This window comes from Ambystoma mexicanum, chromosome 14, assembly GCF_040938575.1.
Source record: "Ambystoma mexicanum isolate Mex_15411 chromosome 14, UKY_AmexF1_1, whole genome shotgun sequence".
In the NCBI taxonomy this organism is placed as follows: domain Eukaryota; kingdom Metazoa; phylum Chordata; class Amphibia; order Caudata; family Ambystomatidae; genus Ambystoma; species Ambystoma mexicanum.
In genome coordinates this window covers 185298523-185319410 of record NC_090940.1, presented here as the reverse complement: position 1 = coordinate 185319410, position 20888 = coordinate 185298523, and the positions used below count along the sequence as shown (strand labels likewise).

At 43.9% G+C, this 20888-nt stretch overlaps 1 protein-coding gene across 1 annotated transcript in view; it reads left to right on the top strand.

Moving 5' to 3' along the window:
- Window positions 1-20888, top strand: part of LOC138527271 (16 kDa beta-galactoside-binding lectin-like) — a 146204-nt gene that overhangs the window by 44592 nt on the left and 80724 nt on the right. Inside the window, exon 6 of the mRNA XM_069638366.1 lies at window positions 16490-16566. Within this exon, the coding sequence (XP_069494467.1) occupies window positions 16490-16566 (77 nt within the window). The remainder of the gene's footprint in view (window positions 1-16489; window positions 16567-20888) is intronic.

Sequence of the window (20888 nt, the reverse complement as noted above, 5' to 3'; positions counted from 1 at the left end):
CAAGAAGGCATCCATCTAGTAGATAAACCGGAAGAACAGAAGGTAGAAGGTGTGGATGGCCGTCCGTTAAGTTCTGGACCCATTGTTCAGGCTACAGTGGACCTTCGGCTTTGTATCTCCCATCATCATGAAACCCTCACTTTTGATGTTATAAGAGCAGCTCACTTCCCAATCATTCTGGGAATTCCGTGGCTTCGCAGACACAACCCGACGATCAACTGGTCTCTTAACACCCTGAAATTTGAATCCGAGTACTGTGATCAACGATGCAGAGTTTTCCGAAGCGAGGTTTCGAACAAGATGAAAGAAGCTGTGGTGACTTTTCCGTCCTTCTCATCAGATTCACTTTCAGTCCATAATATCCATTCTATCTTCCAAGAGTTTGTCGACGTATTCGAAGACAAGTTACCTAAAACTTTGCCTCCACACAGACCCGAGGACTGTGCAATTGATATTCTGCCTGGCTCTTAGGTCCCATTTGGACGCATGTTTTCTTTAACCATTCCTGAAAAACAAGCACTAAGAGAGTATTTGGACCAAAACCTTCAAAACGGTCTCATCCGACCATCTAAGTCTCCAGCTGGGGCGTCTCTATTTTTCATTTCCAAGAAAGATTCGAAAGAATTACGTCCTTGTATTGACTATAGGGGCCTGAATAAGATCACAGTGAAGGATCGCTACCCAATGCCTCTAATAAGGGATATATTGGAAGCCGTAGAAGGATCACGCTTGTTCAGCAAACTTGACCTCAGAGGTGCCTATCACCTTCTCAGGATTAAAGAAGGGGACGAATGGAAGACAGCGTTCCGTACTCCCTTTGGACTGTACGAATACCGGGTGATGCCCTTCGGCCTAGTCAACGCCCCGGCAGCCTTTCAGAGGTTTATGGACCACCTTTTTGCTGACCTTCTATTTGTCTCAGTTATTATATACTTAGATGACATCCTGGTTTTTTCGCGAAACCCTCACCAACATCAGGCTCATCTCACGGAGGTCATGCAGCGATTAAGACGTCATCAGCTATTTGCAAAACCGGAGAAATGTCTCATTGCAGTATCTTCAGTACCTTATCTAGGTTTTATACTATCCAAACATGGAGTTGAGATGGATCCCAAGAAGGTTTCCGCAATTCTTGCCTGGCCCTCTCCTTGCAATGTGAAAGAGGTACAAGCCTTTTTAGGTCTTTCCAATTTTTACAGGAGATTTATCGCCAACTTCTCGGAGCAGGTACTACCTATTACAGCCTTATTAAAGAAAGATGTTCGGTTCGAATGGAATTCTTTAGCTGAACAGGCATTCTGCGGGCTTAAGCAAGCCTTTTGTTCTGCACCCATCCTGAAACAACCCGATCAGAGTCGACCTTTTATTGTTGAGACTGATGCCTCTGCTGGAGCCCTAGGAGCCGTGATTAAGCAAGAACATAATGGAGTGGAACATCCGATCGCATATCTCTCTCGCACTCTATGTCCCAGCGAGATCAATTACTTCGTAATTGAAAAGGAATTGTTGGCCATTAAACAAGCCTGCTCTGAATGGAGACATCTCCTCCAAGGATCAAGACATCAGTTTGAGATACGCACCGATCACAGTAATCTCAAGGTGCTTCAAAACATGGAGTGCAGGAATCCCCGCCAAGCCCGATGGGCATACTTCTTTGCTCAATATGATTTTTACATAACATACCTTCCAGGAAGCAAGAATATCCTAGCCGACAGTTTATCTCGCAGTCCCAACACCTTCAATAATCCACCTTTTGAAGGCGAGGTATTGTTTCCCAGAGTCCGTTTTATACAGGTCATTTCAAAATTTTTGACAGTTGTCAAGAAGGCCTCTCCAGAAGCCCTACTTCCGTTTCCCAGAAGCCTATCAAGCCGATTAACTACCAAAGAAGATCTATGGTTTTACCAGGGGAGACTTTTCATTCCAGATGCTAGGTTACGAGCACGAATCCTGTATTGGGGTCACGATTCTAAGATAGCGGGACACAGGGGTGTCACCGCCACATCCGAACTCATAAGTTGGATGCTCTGGTGGCCGAAAATGCTTACTGACATCAAACTTTATGTACATTCCTGCCCTATCTGTGCCAGAAGTAAGGGATCCACATCTAAACCGGCGGGTTTGTTACATAAACCAAGACTACCTTTGACTCCATGGTCTCATGTCTCTACTGATTTTGTGGTGGATCTTCCCAGGTCAAAGGGATTCACAGCGATCATGGTCACAATCGACAGTTTCAGCAAGATGTGCCATTTTTCTCCCTTAAAGGGGATTCCCTCTGCTCCCGAGATGGCACAAGTGTTTTTGAGAGATGTGGTACGTCTCCATGGTCTACCAGAAACGATCCTGTCAGACAGAGGTTCACAATTTACCTCAGCATTTTGGAAGACTTTATGTGCTCTTTTAGGAGTAGAACAAGCTCTTACTTCCGGATACCATCCTCAGTCCAATGGCCAAACGGAGCGACTCAACGCAACCATGGAACAATATCTGCGTTGCTTCGCCAATGAACAACAGGACAATTGGGCATCTCTCCTCCCCATGGCAGAATTTTCGTATAATAACACTGTTCATTCTGCTATCAAGATGTCGCCGTTTTTCTGTGTTTTTGGTCGTCATCCTCGTTCTTTCCCTTTGAGTAACATCCCCAGTTCTTCTATACCTTCGGTGGACTCTCTTCTGGATGATATTGCTAGGATACAAAAGAATTCCATCACTAATTTACAGGAAAGTCGTCTCCGATATAAGCTCCAAGCTGATGCTCACCGCACTCAGACTCCAGGATGGCAAGTGGGAGATAAGGTATGGCTATCAACAAGATACTTACCTAGATGGACTCATCCCTCCAAGTTGAGCCCCAAATTTTTGGGTCCCTTCCCCATCACGGCCCGCATCAATCCGGTGGCTTTTCGACTGAGACTGCCTTCTCAGCTAGGCAGAGTTCACCCAGTCTTTCATTCCTCCTTGTTAAAGACCTATCTCCCGGATCCCCACCATCGGAAGGTCTTACAGTTGCAAAATAAGAAACCGGAGCCAGAAGTCTATGAGGTGGAACGTATTCTGGACTCTCGTTACCATAGAGGTAGACTACAGTACTTGGTTCATTGGAAAGGATACTCTCACGCGGAAGACTCTTGGGAACCCGTAACCAACATCTCCGCCCCCAGATGTCTACGACAGTTCCATGCCCTTCACCCAGGCAAACCCGGGCCCGTCGCCCCAAGAAGGGGACATACTGTCATGAAAGGAGGTTCATGGAAGATGTGGTCCCGGTGGAAACTCTGCTAGTCCTGTTTCTATCTCTCTGCAACTATGTATCTCTTCCCCTTTAAATGCAGGGAAACCACGCCCCCTCAGTGCGTTGCAACTGTGTTGCGGTTTCCTCGCTCTCTGGTTCTCTCATAGTTCCAGCCTTCCTTCGTTTCTTCCTGAAAGCCCTCCGTAGCGTTCTTTCCAGAGCTCATTTCTTCCTGCCTATCTGTCTACTGTTATTACCTTTATCTGCATGCAGTAATCCGAGGGTTTCTGACATTGTTTACTTTCGCTTTCAGTCGCGGCGCTCGCCGCTTTTCTTACTCCGCCTCTTTCAGTCCCTTTGATTACCTTACCTTCCTTACAGGAGTTCCCAGGTATCCTGACCACTTTGCTCCCGTTTCGGTGCCTTCATTCTGGGGGTAATAAGTTTCCCACTTGTAGGGGCTTCTTTTTTACACGTTAGTACGGTGACCTTATGCGCTTGTACCATTCTCTCTTTCTTAAACCAACTTAACCTCCTTCTATCTTTTCCCCCCTGATATTTTCCTTGGTTTCCTTTCTCCTTCTATTTTTCCACCGAAGTTTCATCTTCCTGTTTCTGGTACTCTTCCGCCTTCCATTTTTTCTTCAGAACCACAATTCCCAGTTTGCATCTTGCCTTCTTCGTCCGCTGGACCTCCATCACATCAGCCTTCAGGATCAGAATTGCAGAAAGAAAAGTTACTTTTCAACTAACTTGATTTATTCAAGTCATTCTACTGGATCGGACAAGCCATCACCTCCACACCTTCTTGCCATTCCATCTATAGGGGTTTTTTGTGCCACAGGCTTTTTCCCCTCTGTGGTCTGCACAGGGGGATTGTCATTTCTGTCTGTGACTGTTACTCAGCACGACAATTGTGGCGAGCTCCCGGAACAGACCTTATCTCTTCACAAAAAAAGGAACGCCTGATCTCTCGGCAACGACTCTTTCCGGATCCGACCTCTCCTCCGGCGAATCGGATCTCGAAGCACAGGTGAGCCCCACTTTTGATGACACCTTGCTTGGATGGTCAGCAATGCTTTGGCCTTGCAGTGGAATCTGGAATCTGCTATGCTTTGGCTTTGCAGTGGGATCTGGCAAGATGAATGTAGAAGATCAGGAATGCAGGCGCAGGAAATTCAGGAAAGCGTCTGTCTCTAGAGTTCTGTCAGCCACCCTTTTTATAGAGAATGGTGACATCATAGAATTATACGGTAGTGCAGGCTTAGCTAAGCACACCTCTAAACAACTGGATTGGTCAGGGGTGATAGTTACCGCCTTCCAGTCAGCTGGTTGGGTTTCAAGGGCATGATGTCAGATTTATGATGTGAGTTTTACAATGTCCAGAACCTCCCACAGTTACTTTAACTAAGATCCAGTTTTGCCATAAATGGCACATTTGTACAGTGGAGGCCTTTTACCAAATTACATAAGCGGGTTACATATTTTATGCAGAGCATGCCAGTTCAACTCTCCAGTTTGTGAGACATTGTTTCACCCTTCTAATAATTTTTAGTCATTTTTAGTGTGAAATATTCGGCCTAAAATTCTATAACTTTATACATGTGTATGGATTATCATCAGGCATATCAGAATTGATTTTCACATTGGCATTAGGTACACTTTCCATGGAATACCCAATTTTCTGCCATTTCTGTTGCCAAGGTGGCAGTGAAGGCTACAACCTCTTAAATTAAAACCCACAAAATTACATTTAAACAGTCAACTTTTTACATTTCTGCAAATTTCTGTTGCAAAACTGTCTTTAAAAGTTTCTTAACAAAATAGTGTTTTGGAACAAATGGGAATCCTTTGTCCTTCACTAGAAACATTTTTCCTCTTCAGCTATCACCAACAGTCAATTCAGCCCAGTGTGGGGAGGGGGTTTCCCAGTTTGATTGAATGTTTATGGCCCCCTCCACTTCACAGGTTGGTGTCCCAGAATTTCCTTTGGCAGAGGCCTTAGCCCAGATAAAATTCTGCCAAAGGTAGCAATTATCACTTGTGTGTTCTAGTATCTACTGTGAGGGGCCTTCTGTTGCTGGCAACCCCCAAGCAGAAACCTGTTTGGGGCTGATTTCCCCCATGTAGCAAATGCAATTTAATTCCTTATATTATTTATTTTTGTTATAAATCAGAATAAAGCCGGTTGAATAAGATCTCCCATATATGTTTCACAGAACAAAACCCCTTCACATTGCTAGATAAGGGCAGGGCCTTATCCAACTTACACTTTTAAACAAGTATTTTTCTTTGTTTGGAAAAGTACATTTAATCCTGTGATGACTGCTGACATTTTCCTTGCAAATTCGTTTTTTCTCTTTCCTCTGAATTCCCACATTGTTTTGTAGCCATAGTTAGCTTCTTGTATGCAGCAATGGGTTAAAACACAGATGCACTGAAATTGACATAGGCCCAGCGAGCCAGGGACTTTTTTACGCATTGATCCTTGACATTTTGCAGCTAAAAAGTAAAGTGTTTCCTGTGTAGCTGATGTAAAGGTTCTTTTGATTTCTTCAGATCTGAACGACAGCCTGTCATTCACGAATACTGCTCTTGCCTGTTGGAACAGAATTTGAATGTGGATAAGCATGGCAAGGTCTCATTAATAAAAGTATTGTGAGGAGGAACAGAGGAAAAAGTGCATCAGAGCGGCATCATTTTAAAATGTAAATATTTCCCTTTTTCATATGGGAACTTTGGGCTTGCAGCAGCAAAGCAGCACTGCTTTTTCACTCCCCTTCTTTTGTACATGTAAGAATATACTGGCAAGCTTTCTCAGTGTTCCCCCTTATTCCCTCATGCCCAATATATGCTTGGCAAGATGGTGCAGCCATCTTTTTGTAGTTGCCAAACGCAGTTTTGCCGTGAGTCAGTGGTGCTCACAGGAGCCAGCACAGCCATTTTGCTGCTTCTGCTGAAGTGCAGCTTGGTTATGGAAGAGAGTACAGCTGAGTGGGTAAATATATCCCACAACCTAACCCATTTCCTGCAGTAATCCTTGGGATACTGGAACCATACCCCTGTCGGAAACAGAGGGCAATCTTTTATTTGAGCCCTCAGTGTATCCCAAGCCTTTATTATATCATCGTCTTCTGCTTCTAAGACTACCAGTACTTTCATCACTATAGTCTTTTCAGTCATCTTTTGACATTGTGTGATGCATATCTTGATAACACAGAAGGTCAATAGTATTAATACTACAGCTGCTGCTACTACCTTCAGCCCGTTGGCCATCCATGTTGGTATCCAGGAGAAAATGTACGATAGCCAACCTTCATCTTCTCCTCCAGCGTTTGCCTCTGCCTCCATTTTGGCATGCATCTTGGATAACCTGGTAACTGCTTCCGTGAGTGTCCCATTGTTTTCATCATTGGCTGGAATGAATGTGCAAAAAGAAGACCCAATTTTGGCACAAACGCCTCCTTCCATGGCTGTAAGTAGATCTAGAACATATCTGTTCTGGAGCGCCATTGACCTCACTGCTCAGAGTTCTTCTTTGATTGCGTTGAACCACTTGACGGTTGAATTAATTGTATGCATCAGCTCCCACCTCATGATCTGGAGCCACTTTGCATTTGTGCTAGCTTGCACTGCTGGAATGATGGATGTAAAGAATATTTCTGTTCTGCTAAACAGTCTGTGCTCTGGTGGTATTGCATGTACGGGACTATTCCATTTTCGATGATGCATATAGTTTCCTCTCTTTACCCTGATCAGCTCTGCAGACCTCTTCTTCCTCTTGCTAGAATCCATCTTGGGAAATCCTTCTACCTTGATGTCCTTTTAGGGTACTACTAGTGCTGGTGTGTTCAGATGCACCAGGGAGCACGTCCCTCCTGAGTTGTGTGCTAGTACCACATATACTTTTGATCCGCAGGCCCAATACTGATCCGTCAATACTGTTGTTCTGACCTTCATGCCTGGAACTTTTGATATCTGCTAACATTCCTGTTTTTCTCAAACTCTCACTGGACCATCGTTCTGGAAGCATAGACCTACTCCTTTGATTGGTATTATGGGCATTGGCCCAGCATCATGTTTTACCCATGTTAGAAGCTTCACGCTTGCTTCCCATCCTTTCAGGCACTTGTCATTTTCTTCTTGTACTACTCAAACTGGAACTGTCAGGAGCGTATGCGTCTTGCTCCCCACCACTCCTTCTTTCCACCCGTCAGCTGTGTATACCTGTCCATACACCAGCATCTGTGATCTTTCCCAACATCCTGGTTCTCCTCCTATTTCTGCTTGTCCCCCTTTGAGACATGGTAACTCCTTTCGTGTCACTACCCTTGTTTCTCCCGTTTATGGATCTTCAGTTATATATTCTATTGCCTGATCGATCTTTCAATAATCATCCATCATTTCTTGAGTCTTGATATCATTATCTTCATATGGAATCGTCTTTTTGGATATCCACCTCAAAGTAGCTCTTTTTCCTTAGAATCATCCTCTTGTGGTGCATAACGATAGATGAATGAGGCATTATGGTTGTCGCTGGGATTTCAGTTGCCATAAACATTCTGGAAGTACTCATAGCATAGGGGATGAGAGAACAGACATAACAGCTCTCTCGAGTGGTTTGTTTGCCGATTTTGGTCATGTGCTTATACCACATGTTATTGGATACCTGGGCCGAATCAGGTAAATATCAATCAACCTGACTTATGTCTAAGTCTGCACTGTGCCTTCTTCTTTTTACTGGTTTGGTAGTGCTTATTACCTGACCTGACATGGCTGCTGTGCCTCCCTGTATTGGGGTCATGTTCGTAGAGGTCACAGCTTGTGCATCTGTAAACATCAATCTTCGTACAAGGATGATGGTAAAGAAGTAGAGACAGCAGAAGGCACAACATACAATATTTGCACTTCAAGCAAAGTTACCCATGACTTAATCCTCTTCGGTATCTTCTTGCATTCCTCCAAATGTGATGAAAACCCACCTGAAATGACTTACGTGATTATGTTGTTAATATGTATTTTATCAAGCTCTATGGATGAAGTATTGTGCAAGTGCGATGAAGAACAGTCGCTCCCACACAATACAGATTCTGGTGTTGCTTAGGATTTCAATGACCGTTGGGCTTCCTCAATTAAGTCGTGGATAGGCTTGTGCCAAGTAAAGCAAAAAGGCATGAAAGAATAGACCTGGAGGCACCCTTCTTCCAGATTCACTCTGTAACACGAAGCATTTGAAATAGTTGTGAAACTTTGGGGGCTTCTGAGAAATCATGGAAAAGGAAAATAACAATCATGCTTTCACGATGAATAGCTACTTGTAAGGAAAAGACACTGTGTCTAATCTAGGTATCTGTAAAGTCCTTGCTCTAATTCTCTGGCCCTCGGTCTGGTCATCCGTGGTTGCGACTCTTCTTCTTGTCTTTGTCTTGGATTAGTATTTGGTTCTTCTCCTTGCACCACATTGTCTGCTTCTGTTTTGCGCCTGGGAGAGGTTTCTGCCTGACAGGGTTTCACACCTCCAATGTCATTCCAGGCTTTTTTCCCTGACAATTTGACTGGGTGATCAGTTGCTTCTTCCACTGTGCATGGGCTAATACATCTGGGCTCAAACAAGGTCTTGGCAAAGTCTTAAAGAAGAACAGAGTTCCCTGGGTATGATTGTGGTGGTGCTAAGTGGCTTTCATTCATGTCTGGGGTGTTGTCCTCTTCATTCTTCTTTGACCTCTCCTGCCGTGCCTGCAGTTGGTGAGAAATAAAAGATGCACTAACCATCAAAGAAGCAACATATTCATGCATCTCATTACCAAACACTTCAGTTAAAGCCCTAGTGGGAGGAGCCCGGGAGAGTTGCATGCACCGTCCGGTTACCACCTTGTGTGGTGTTAAATGATGGTGGGACCCAGGCTAGTTGCACAATGTGAACAGGGCCAGAGGCAGACAGTTGCGCCAACTCTTATTTAGAGTGGCCTTTATCTTGCCTATTTTATCCATCAACAGGCTGCTTAAACGTTCACACACCCCATTCGCTTGTGGGTTATAGGCACAGGAAAACTTTTGCTGTATCCCCAATAGAGACGTAATGTGTTGAAATAACTTGTTGGCAAAGTGAGGGCCATTGTCAGACCGCAGGTCCTCACATACCCTCAAGCATGGGAATATCTCTCTTATCAGGAATGGGGCTGCTCTGTGAGCATCAGGGTGTGAACAAGGACTGGCCTTGATCCATCGGGACAATGGGCACACAACAACTATTATGTAACAATACCCCTTGCATATACTTGAATCATATCAATATAATCTAAGTGGAGATGTTGGGAAGCACCTATTGAGGCGTGGTATGGCTCCTCCCACTATCCTTGAAGTATGTCCCGCTGTGAAATGTTTGCATGTCAGACAATTTCCTACATAGGCAGCAACATGCTCCGTTAAGTTGGGGCAAAACCACTCTTCCCCAATGTGAGCAGCAAGTACATCCTTTCCCATGTGAGTCATGTGAATAGGATGGTTCAGTTGTGTGAGTGTAGTCTGTAATAATGTTAATGAAAGCATCAGCTTGCCTGTACTCTGCTGTCACCATAGGTCATCTGTTGGGGATACAGAGCATCTCTTTCTCATCCATAGTTCCTTTTCTTCCCTTGGTGCATGTCCCTGTAGTTCCATTATCTGCGTGACCTGCAACGTGCTACATCCTTCCTGTAACACCATCATGAGCACACGGATATGTGTGTTCGATGGAGTATCGAAGTCTGAAATCTCAACAAAATATTGTGCACGCTTTGCTTCCGCATCTGCTGCTTTGTTTCCCCTGGAAACGGCATCTTCCCCTCTCGTGTGGGCCTGGCAGTTCATGACCGCTATGTCTGATGGGAGTTGGAGCGTGTTTATGAATCTGTCCAATAGGGGTGCTTGCTGCACCGCTGTGCCATCAGCACGTCAGAAGTCCCTCGTCTGTAATTGTGACAGCCCAACATGTAGTGTAGACATCACATATGCAGAATCGGAATACACTGTCACTTTGTTGTCCTTGCGTACTTCTAGTGCCAATATGAGAGCCACTAATTCTGCAGATTGTGCTGAAAAATGTGATGCCAACATTGCGCTTGCTGCTACTTCAGCTGCCCAGTCTACTCTTATCCTCACCCCTGTATGTTTCTCCCTATAGTCTGGTCTATCGTTGAGGAACCGTCAATGTAAAGCATTTCTCCCCCCTCAAGCAGCTTTTCCCCCACCTTCACAAGATTGTCATATTGCTCCATGTATGTGATGCAATTGTGCATGCAGTCTTCTTTTATTGGTTCACTGTCCTACATCTTACTATTTTTATGGCTGAATTCGAGAGGATCACCTCATAACCCGAAGCACTCTGTGTGGTCAAAGTATGGTCAACGTGCTCTTAGGCTGCTTGAGGATTGCGAAGAGGGCATGCCCCACGCAAAGCGTGGTGCTACAGCCCATTGTTATAATCGCTGACTTCTCTATTGCAAATGTAGCAGCAGCCAGTGCTTGTACACAAGGGTAATGTCCCCTCATCACTGGATCTAACTCCCCACTGTAATATGCTAATGGCATGTGTCCTAAAGTGGTCTTCTGTGTGAGTACAGCGGTCATCACTACCCCATTGGAGTGTGAGAACAAATATAATGTGTCCTTCTAGTCTGGGATCGCCAACACAGGTGCTTTCCTCAGCTTCTCAAATGCACCTGTTATTTCCTCCATCCATTGGCGTGTACCATCCACTCTCTGTGCTTCCTTGAGTGCACCTAACAAAGGTCTTGTGCATGTGCTATAGTCGAACACCCAAGCTCTGCAATAATTACAGAGCCCTAGGAACTGTTGCATTCCCCTTATTGTCGTAGGTTTTGGCATTCTATGGATCGCCTGCTCCCTTTCTGGTGTCACTCTTTGCCCTTCCTGCAATGTCATTTGCCCAATGTACAGCACTTCCTCTTGGCAACTGTAATTTAGCCTTATCTACCTTGTACCCCTTTTCTGCTAATACTGTAAGCATATGTACTGAGTCATTTCTGAACCGTGTTTCCAATTTGTTACAGATTAAAATGTCATCAACATATTGTATGATGGTGCTTTCCATTTGTAGGTTGTCAAGGTCCATCTGGAAGACCCTAGTGAATATGGAGGGTGATTTGCAGTACCCCTGTGGTAACCTTTTATGTTTCCACTTCCAATTCTATAAAGGAAGGAAGTTAAGTCATGTGACTTCATGAAGTGGTATAGAGAAGAAAGCATTCATCAAATCTATAACTGTGAAATGGGTAGCTTGTGTGGGAATGCTACACAAAATTGTTGCTGGATTCAGTACTAAAGGAAATTCTGCCTCTACAATTTGGTTCAAAGGGTGCAAGTCCGGGATAAAATAGCACGACCGCACTGTTGCCTTTTTCACAGGGTAAACTAAGGTATTGCACTGTGATTCCGATGGTACTAGAATGCCCTGCTTCACAAATGGGGCAATTGTCTCATAGATGCCCTCATCTGCTTCTCTTGACAAGGGATACTGTTTCGCCCTTGGTAAGATTGCTTCTGGTTTAAGCTTTATCTTCACTGCCCCTATCCCTTTCAGTAGCCTCGCATAATAGGGTGTCCTTCCCACGTGTTCCTCGAGAAATGGTGGTGGTGCTTTCTGCAACATGGCCATTCTCTGGTACCTCCCTGTAGTGTACTGTCACGCACTATGTAATGCTTATTTCAAACACTACTTCATGATCTGACCAATCGTCTTTGAACAGTTCCTCATCAGTCACGTCAGTCAACCTGTATTTATTTATTTATTTATTTATCATATTGTGCATTTGTAAGGTGCTTATACAACAAGTTGTCCTTGTTGCCCATGACTTCTCTGCTCACGCACCTTACCTCTCCTGCGGTCTTCCCATCAAGTTTAAGCAATATTTGTCTGCCTACCCATTCATTTGGGACTATTGCCTCTTGCCCCTCATTAACTCCCTCTTTCTCCAGGTCATTGTTCGTCTACTTTGCCTGGATCTCGCTGCGCTCCCTGCCTTCTGTGCCAGCATTCTGCCCTCCCCTAGTCACCTGCCCCCCCCTTGCTTTGCCCTTCTTTCTTACTATACGCTGTAGGTTCAAATGACAGATTGGTGTATCCCACTGCTGCTTTTAATGCTGCTTTTAATTCCCTCATGGGGTATAATCCCTGGCTTTCCACTGCTACAACTGGATACAACATTTGTCAATGCTTACTTGACCTCAAATCGGGATGTTGACACCTCCACTTACTGAAGCACTTTTATTCAGTTTTTAACCTTGGTACCACGTTACTGGTACCTCTAATGACCATTAAATCACCACTTTAACATCAGCCCCTCCGTCTCAAAACCATTACTACAGGTGTGCTTCGTGCACTGCCCTTCTGCAGCTCTCCGCCCCAAAGGCTCACCTAACAACCCTGCTCATGCGTTTTCCACGCTCTACCTCAAAGTTTGGAACCTTGACTGTAGTTTTTATCCACCTAAAGCTGTGCACCTCCAGTACACCTCAAGTCCTACACAAGAACCTTGTTGGTGACGTCACCTACAACGAAGAAGAAATCATCAACTCCTGCCCATTTTAATCTGTCCGCCTATACAGTCCTCGAACACAATGACAAACCTGAAAGAACATAAATAACATGTACATGGCCACCTTCCTGCCTAACCAACAGGGAATACCAATCATTCATGTGATCCTGTACCTATAGCATCACCTTATAGATAAAACATCTCCACGAGACTTAACCAGGAGAGCACCTTTCGTGACACAAGCCAGCTTCGTCTGCTAACCCCTGTTCACAGGAATACCATCATACATGATGCGAGCTACAACTCTCAACCCACAGGAAATCCGATATTTACATACCTTTTGTCATCCATACCCTTAAGTCAATCGTCTAAGCTGACTGCCAAAGCTGATTGCTCCAAGACGGAATGTTCCCTAAGAAAAAAAATTCAACAACAACACTCCCTGCTAGACCAAGTGCCCAGCACAACCATGAAGTGAAACCTTTGAAAACCCTCCCCTTTTTGACACATAGCTGAGTCTATACTTGCACTCTGTGATCCGCTGATGTCACTTGGACAGCAACTCTCTCCCAACCTGCCGCTCTGCCCTTACGGTCTGCTGGGTGTCGAATGGAAAGTGGCAGGATTTTCTCCAATGTGGTTCCTGGGGACCTCTTCACGGTGTGCACCTGCTGTGTGACTCTCAATTTCTGCGTGTCATTTCACAGCCCTCCAGGCCTGCAGCGGGACGAGACGCCCTCTTGCCACCCAGATGTAGCGACCATCCTCTGTTGCCAGCTGTTAAGGACTGGCATGTGGGGAACTCACAGTACTTGTTCAGGTAAATAGCTGAGACACTTGGGCCCATTAAATACTTCCCACTGCAAGAACGGAAGACTCAGCCATGGGGGAAAATCTGCTGTCTTTATTATCCATGAACAGACAGGGATTACACAGGAAAATCAATTCTCCACCATTCTCAGCTTCTGAGCATGTGTCACACGGTTTTGTACAGGTGTGACATCACAGAATCAGTTCCCTTCCCAAAATCTAAGAGATGCTGCTGTTGGTACGTTTGGGCTACATATATATGTATTCTATAAGGGTTAGCACACACTAATTGGCAAGCCGTGTCAGGTGGCTCCATCTAGGACCACCCAAAAAACGTTGCCAACTACACTGTTGCAGAGTCGCAGGAAGAGCATTGGCCCATGCTACATTTTATCACATCTCATGAAGGGAGACTCCGGATAGGCTAAAGCAGTTGCCTGGCAATCTGTCTGGTGCACAGAGCTCAGTGTACCTTTTCAAGGTGCTGGGAAGGAACATGGAGGGCTGTGTGTTCCATATTGTTGTGACTGTTGATCACCTAGCCTGAGAGAGTGCCCGCAGATTAGTTATGGCGAGCAACACTTGTATCATGCCACTCCCTGTCTTGCTGGGAACGGCTCCATTCCCACCACGAGTAAATGAGCATTGTCCTGCTCTGCTGGGTCACATGTGAGAGGACTGCAAAATGAAGCATTTCTGTCCGTAATTATAAGGATTTTTCATCTGAATTCTTGCAGGTGGCTTGTTGCTTCGGGAACCAGGAGCTTTCCACCCACACTTGTCCTGTGCTGTGAACACCAGCTCTGCGCCTTGTACTGAAGAGATAATGCTTCCCCTTCCATGTATCTGAGGCCTATATTTCCTTCCTGGTTCACTTCAGTCACCCTTTAGGCGCCCTATGTGTCTCTATGGCTTCTAATGGTTAGTTGCAATAAAGCATGTGCAAGCTTGGTCCACGTGTATTCAGCATCTTTCTGTTTCCGCTTTGGCGAAGAAATGAAAGGTTCTAAGCGTTTTGTAAATGTATCCGTCCTCTACCTACAGGAGTCATAAGCATGTTTTTCATGTCTATAAGAAACACTAGTGCATGTTTGTGTAGCTTCATGGTTGCATATTTGCTTCATGACTAACGTGGCTATGTCATGATGTCACTAATGATGTCATCAATATATGGCCTTATTGTCAGTTTACCTGGTCTATTGATGAGACCTCAGTCTGCTTGAAATCATCAACTGGATATGGTTTAAATGGTTGTCTGAGTGAGTAGCGCTTCTCATATCTGTGGGGTAGTCGGTGACAGACCAAAGAGCGAGTTACACCTTTCATTCCTCATCCTGCAAGCTGACATTCACATAGGGGCCATAAGGGCGCTTCCTGGGACCCTCTCTTCAGACTTGTGCCTGATAATTTTCTCTTTTTTATGAATAAGGTCCATGTAACATACAGTAGGTGCAAATTGTGCCTTGTGCATAAGGGATCCTTTGTGAATCCCCATCCATGTGCAATTTGCATGTCATCACAGTTGCACATTCTGCCTACCTCACTTTACATGCGTAGATGGATTTCTTTGTGAGGTAGTATATTTGACTCAGGAGCAGTAGTGTTAAGCTTGACACACCCTTTGTAGGGTAACATTTATAATTGTAATGCACAGCTTCCCTGTGAATTCTCTGGGGATGTATGGACTGTAAATGGAAGTTCTGCATTGTGCATGGAACAGGCGCAGTCAGGATCAGGTGGACATCAATCACCTTTTGATTCACTTCTGAGAAGCTCTGAACATTGTGTGGACTTGGCTGTCATTGGTCACATATCACCCAGTTGTGCATGTGTACACTGGGTGATGTCCCTGTTCAGCCTATCCAGTGCAGCCTTTGTATTGCATGTGGTCACATTTTCTGCAAGCTATGTTGCACTCCAGAAGAAAGTTACTCAGGTACAAGATAGTTTTTTTTATCAGTCATAAGTCAATTAGGGAGACAATAACATTTAGATGCAGGCTCAGCACCTTTTATTCAGCTGTTCTGCTATTCTGAAAGCAGATTAAGCGTGATCATTTTTTAACTGTAGTGAGTGCATTATATCACCTGTGAGTGTTTATTTAATCTATTTGTGATCATTGAAACTGCCTTCTTAAATTAAGCTTTAATAGCAACTTTCTTCTTTTTTTGCATATTTCTGTCATTTTATCCCAGTTACAGAATATAATCTTTACTAGTGGAACAGCCCAGGTACACGGGCCAAAGTGTGTGAAGAAAGACATTTTCAGAGTGCTAATAGAGACATTGTGGCAGAGTGATATGCTGAAACTAATTGTATTTACAGAGCACCTTCTGTATGGAGAAAAAAGTAATTTATTTTGTTGGAAATATGGTGCTTAATCTAATGAGTTTGGGTTTATATGTTTTTTTTAATGTATATGTTTTCTTAGTGTATGGCACTTGAAGTATGCTGTTCAAGTGGTATCCCTGTCTTGGGCCTTTTCTGCAGATAATTGCATATTATCATTGTTGTAATACACATTTTGTTTGCCTGGAAGATGAACTTGAAGTCTTATTATTGTATGCATAAGGCAACAGCTCCCTCTAGCGGTGATAATAGGCAAAGCAGGCAGTCTCTACTGTGCAACATGAAGTCATATTGTTGTATGCATAAGGCACCAGCTCCCTTATGGTACCTCCCTGGTGGTAACAGGCGAAGTGGGTGCATGCCGGCTTCAGACAAACATATCTGGCCGTTTATCATATAGTATGATGTGGGTGTGATCAGGTAGAATTTTCGATATGCAAACTTTAATGAACTCTAGTGAGCAAAAATAGGTGTGAAAACATCATAAACATTTTGAAGAAAAAATGCCGGGTATCATGAATACACATTTGTATTAATTATATGCTTTCATCCACAGCAGTGTTTTTTAAGTGGTCCTTTGCAACCTATCACACGATTGATAGTGGACTTGCATGTACCAGACAACGCAGAGAGGTATGTACCCAAATCTATGGATGAGTGTTTGTGGTGCAGAAATGTACTGATTTAGTAGCGATTTGTAATGTGCAACATGCGCACATTAGGATCACCACTCTGCCCCTCTTTCATTATCCAATACTTAAATGAGGTTGAGAACATGAATGTAAGCAGTGGATGAGGCAGTTTCTGGTGCTGACGAGGCAGGGGGCCGACTTCCTAGTGGGCACAAGCATTCTAATTAATTACAATCAATTGTAGCTGATGAATATTTTCAATGCATGGGCTAAATAGCTCCCAAAATTAGTGTGCGGGACTGAGCCTAGCAAGGTTAACACAATATAAATTAGGGGTGAGGGGGCTTCGCCACTCAAGATAATATTTTTAAATAATGAGTTGGAATAGTGTAATTAAAGCACAATTTCTGAGAAAAATTGGGTAAAAGCAATGCTGACACATGCCAGGTAACCAACAGTCAAAAAGCATTTTATGATGCTGTGCCCATAATATATGCTAGCATTGCCATTGTAAATCAATTTCATGATGCTGTGCTCACAAATATATGCCAACATTGCTACTACAAATAACTTTCAAGAAGCAGCATTCCCAACATATCACAATGATCAGGGTCAGGATGGTGCATCCGCCCGCAATGTATACCAGCAATGCCACAGTAAATTACTTTCATTATGGTTCTCCCACAATAAATGCTGGTTTTATTAAAGTAAATCTTTTCATGGAGCTGTGGCACAACAATATATGCCAGCATGGCTAGGGTAAATCATTTTTATAAAGCTTCACCCATAATGTATGCTGGTATTGGCACTGTAAATGACTTACACGATGTTGCACTCACTACACATATCAGCATTGCCAAGGTATATCAATTTCACAAAGCTGCAACCACAAGGCATTGTGGCATTGGCACTGTGAATCAATTCCACGACATAGCATCCATAATATATGCAAATATTGACACTGTATATAACTTTGCTGTGGCCACAATGTATGCCGGTATTCATATTGTAACTCACTTTGATGACGTTGCCCCTACAACATATGCCAGTATTGAAACTGTGAATCACACTCATTATACAGCGTCCACAACACATGCCAGCACTACAATTGTAAATTACTTCAAAATCCAAATATGCCAGCATTTTCACAATTAATCACTTTAATGATTGCGATCAAAAAGATATGCCAGCATTCCTAGTGTAAATTACTTTCTTGAAGATGCACCCACAATATGTCACTTTATTTCACTTCCACAATGCTGGTGAAATATCGCTCACCATGAAACAAAGTGGATTCCCCATGCACTTGCACATACAGTCGCACTCACAGAGATGCGCATCGAAACATACATGTGGGCACTGTGACTCTCATACTCACTCACCTGCATACAAGCACACATTCATTCAAACCCCCCCCCTCTCTCTATCTTCATCTCTCTCACACACACACACACTTTTCATAACATTTGAAACATGCAGACAAGTACTAATACAAGCACTTTTAAACTTAGCTTCACAAACGTGATCTGCAATTTCAGGCATCAAGCTAACTCTAGTCCAGTGTGACGCAGGGTCAGCAGCTTTCAATATCACACTGTAGGAACCTGACAGGGGAATACACTGGGCAAACAGCAGGGGTGGGGATCTTTTGGTTGCTTAGCAACATCAATTTATTGACTGCAGTGAGCGCCCTAATAGCATCTCAATACCGTGTGCATTTGTTTGTGAATAACATGCAGTGGCAGTGCCATGGCAGCAGTTAGGCCCCATCAGAAAGTATTACGCTCCATGCAAAGCTGTTGCTCTACCCCATTATTCACCCCAACACCTCTGCTGCTGTATGTGAGATGGTGACCCTGTTTTATACCTTATAACCCATAGATGAATTTTCTCACTGATCTCATGCACACACATTTCTCAGGTTTTCTGTTGTGCTTGCCTTATTGGTCAATGTCATTGTCTTTCTGATTGGGGCATGAGTATTGCACTTCCATCTTGCTTTTCTGTTTGGAGGAGGTGATGTTGCATGACCAATCCACAACCATGCCTAAGGGTATCAAGTGCTTCAGTCTAATTCAGACATGTATGTTAGCAGTTTACCTTAAACTAAACCTCACTAACAGCCTGGTTTTCCTCTATGCAGATGCAGGGGAAAGGGTATGGCTGCCCGCCTATCAAAAGCAGGGGCATTCAGTAGTACACTTACAGTAGCACTGAGTCTACTGGAAATATATTGGAAAATGTACAGGCCCAAAAGACAGAAAACAAATCAATGACCACTTGAACCAAAAAAATTAAAACATGTTTGATTGTGGGTGAATGTCTGCCTACAATGGGTAACGTTTTGCATCCTGATCATTTTTCAGGTCTCAATGAGGGTTCCAGTCTTTTCTGTCCCAAATGTGACCTTTCCCTCAGGTCTTGTTCTTTTCCATAGCTGGATGTTCGCTCAAGCCAGTGTCTCCTTTATTTAGGCTAAGGTGTTTTCTGCATCATGCTCCTCCAGCAGCAAAGTACCCACAATATATGTCCATTCATCTTTTCTACCTCTGTTATTCCCTATCCTGCTTTTAGTCTCCCTCCTGAATTAAACCTCAATTCCTCCTACTTTCCTTCCGCCTTGGCTGTTTGTTATTCTAACATGTTCCCGCTATACACCCTTGAATGCAAATGGCATAGATGCTTTTTCTCTACTATCTAACACAGGGCCCATTTGTCATGCTCCCAGGGCGCTGGTGATGTTTATTTATTAATTTAATTGTTAGGGCGCTGAAGCCCGCAGGCATCAGGACGCGCAAACACAAACACAAGAAACAGCAACGAAAAAAAGACAGGACTGTTGACCACCGTGGCAATAGAGTCAAAAACGGGGCAGGCAGGTTCTATTTCAGAGAGGCATAGCTGTAGAGAGCATTAGTTGAAAAGGACAACAGCTACCTTTAACAGTGTTCCTTTAACATCTACCATAACCATGTGACCTTCTCAACTCGCTCTCTAGCTCAAGGCCTGGCCTGAAACTCCAAGGGAGGTGTGTGTCTGTTTGTGCCCTTTTCAGTCTCCATGCTGTCCACCTCAGTTTGTGTGTGTGTCCTGTGATAACAACACATTGGACAACCCTCGATGTCTGCCTGTTTTCCCATGCTATAGTAGGTACAGGTAATGGGAGGATTCCCTATATCACTTTTTCCTGCCCAAAGGACACTGATAAGCTGACCCAAAGGGTTGATACCACCAAGCATCCAGCAAAGCCTCTGCTTATTCCATCAAAGGCAGCCTTTTTCCCAATCACCCATATCATGTTTCCCCTCCCCTCTGATTTGTTGCGCATATGCTTCTTAATCAGCAGACCTTTCACAATCACCCACTTCTGCTTTTACCCCTGAGATATCATAAAATGCCCATATGAGATATGCAGCGGCTAAACCCGACCTCAGTAAACCTGCCTGCAAGACAGAGCCCACCTTCCTTCTGCTGACTCGTTGAACACCACAAAAGATCATGCCTACCAGTCTGCCGCTCCACACAGACTGACACAGGGGCCTCAACCTCTTCAAGGAATAACTTTACATGGTGGAGCCACTGAACCGATGCTCCACTTCCATTGGACATCAAAGTTGCGGGTAGCTTTCCTAAGCCTTCTGCCGCAGTTTGACAAAAACTATTCAGATTCCAATGCTACCAATAAGCCCACTGGCTGTTAGGCAGAATCATATGCAGTACCCTTTGGGAACAACACACACAATTAAGACTACAAGTGACAGTACAAATTCACCTTTGGTACAAGCCTGTACTACACAGTAAAGTGGTATCGATGGCTGAGCAGCCAGACTTATCTCAAGAGTAAAGTGAGCAGTATCAATAGTTACACAAAGGACAGCAATTGCTATGGTTCAAACAAACACTGACTCAAGGTTTCTGAGTAAAATAATATACATTTATTTGCACATCAGTTATAAAACATTTTACTATTATCAAGCAGTTGAAAAATCATAATCTTAATACACTACACACCACCAAATTAATTCTGGACAAGTTAAGCTCAAAATGAAGTGTGAGCAAAATGGTACTCCAGCAATTTAAAAGGGAGGGAAAGACAAAGTCAGACAAAGGTTGAGCAGCACAAACAAGTAAGTAAGCAGGGCAATCTAAAAAAGTCAACTACGGTGAGGAAATCAAATCAAGAGGCCAGGGCCAACGTCAATGGATCAAATCTTTGCAGAGGATCACACAGTTCAGAGTAGTTTATGGTTAAGTCTTTGCCATGAGTTCAGAACGAAGTTGGTTGGACGAAAAGTTACTTTAAAGAATAGGGAAGAACAAGCC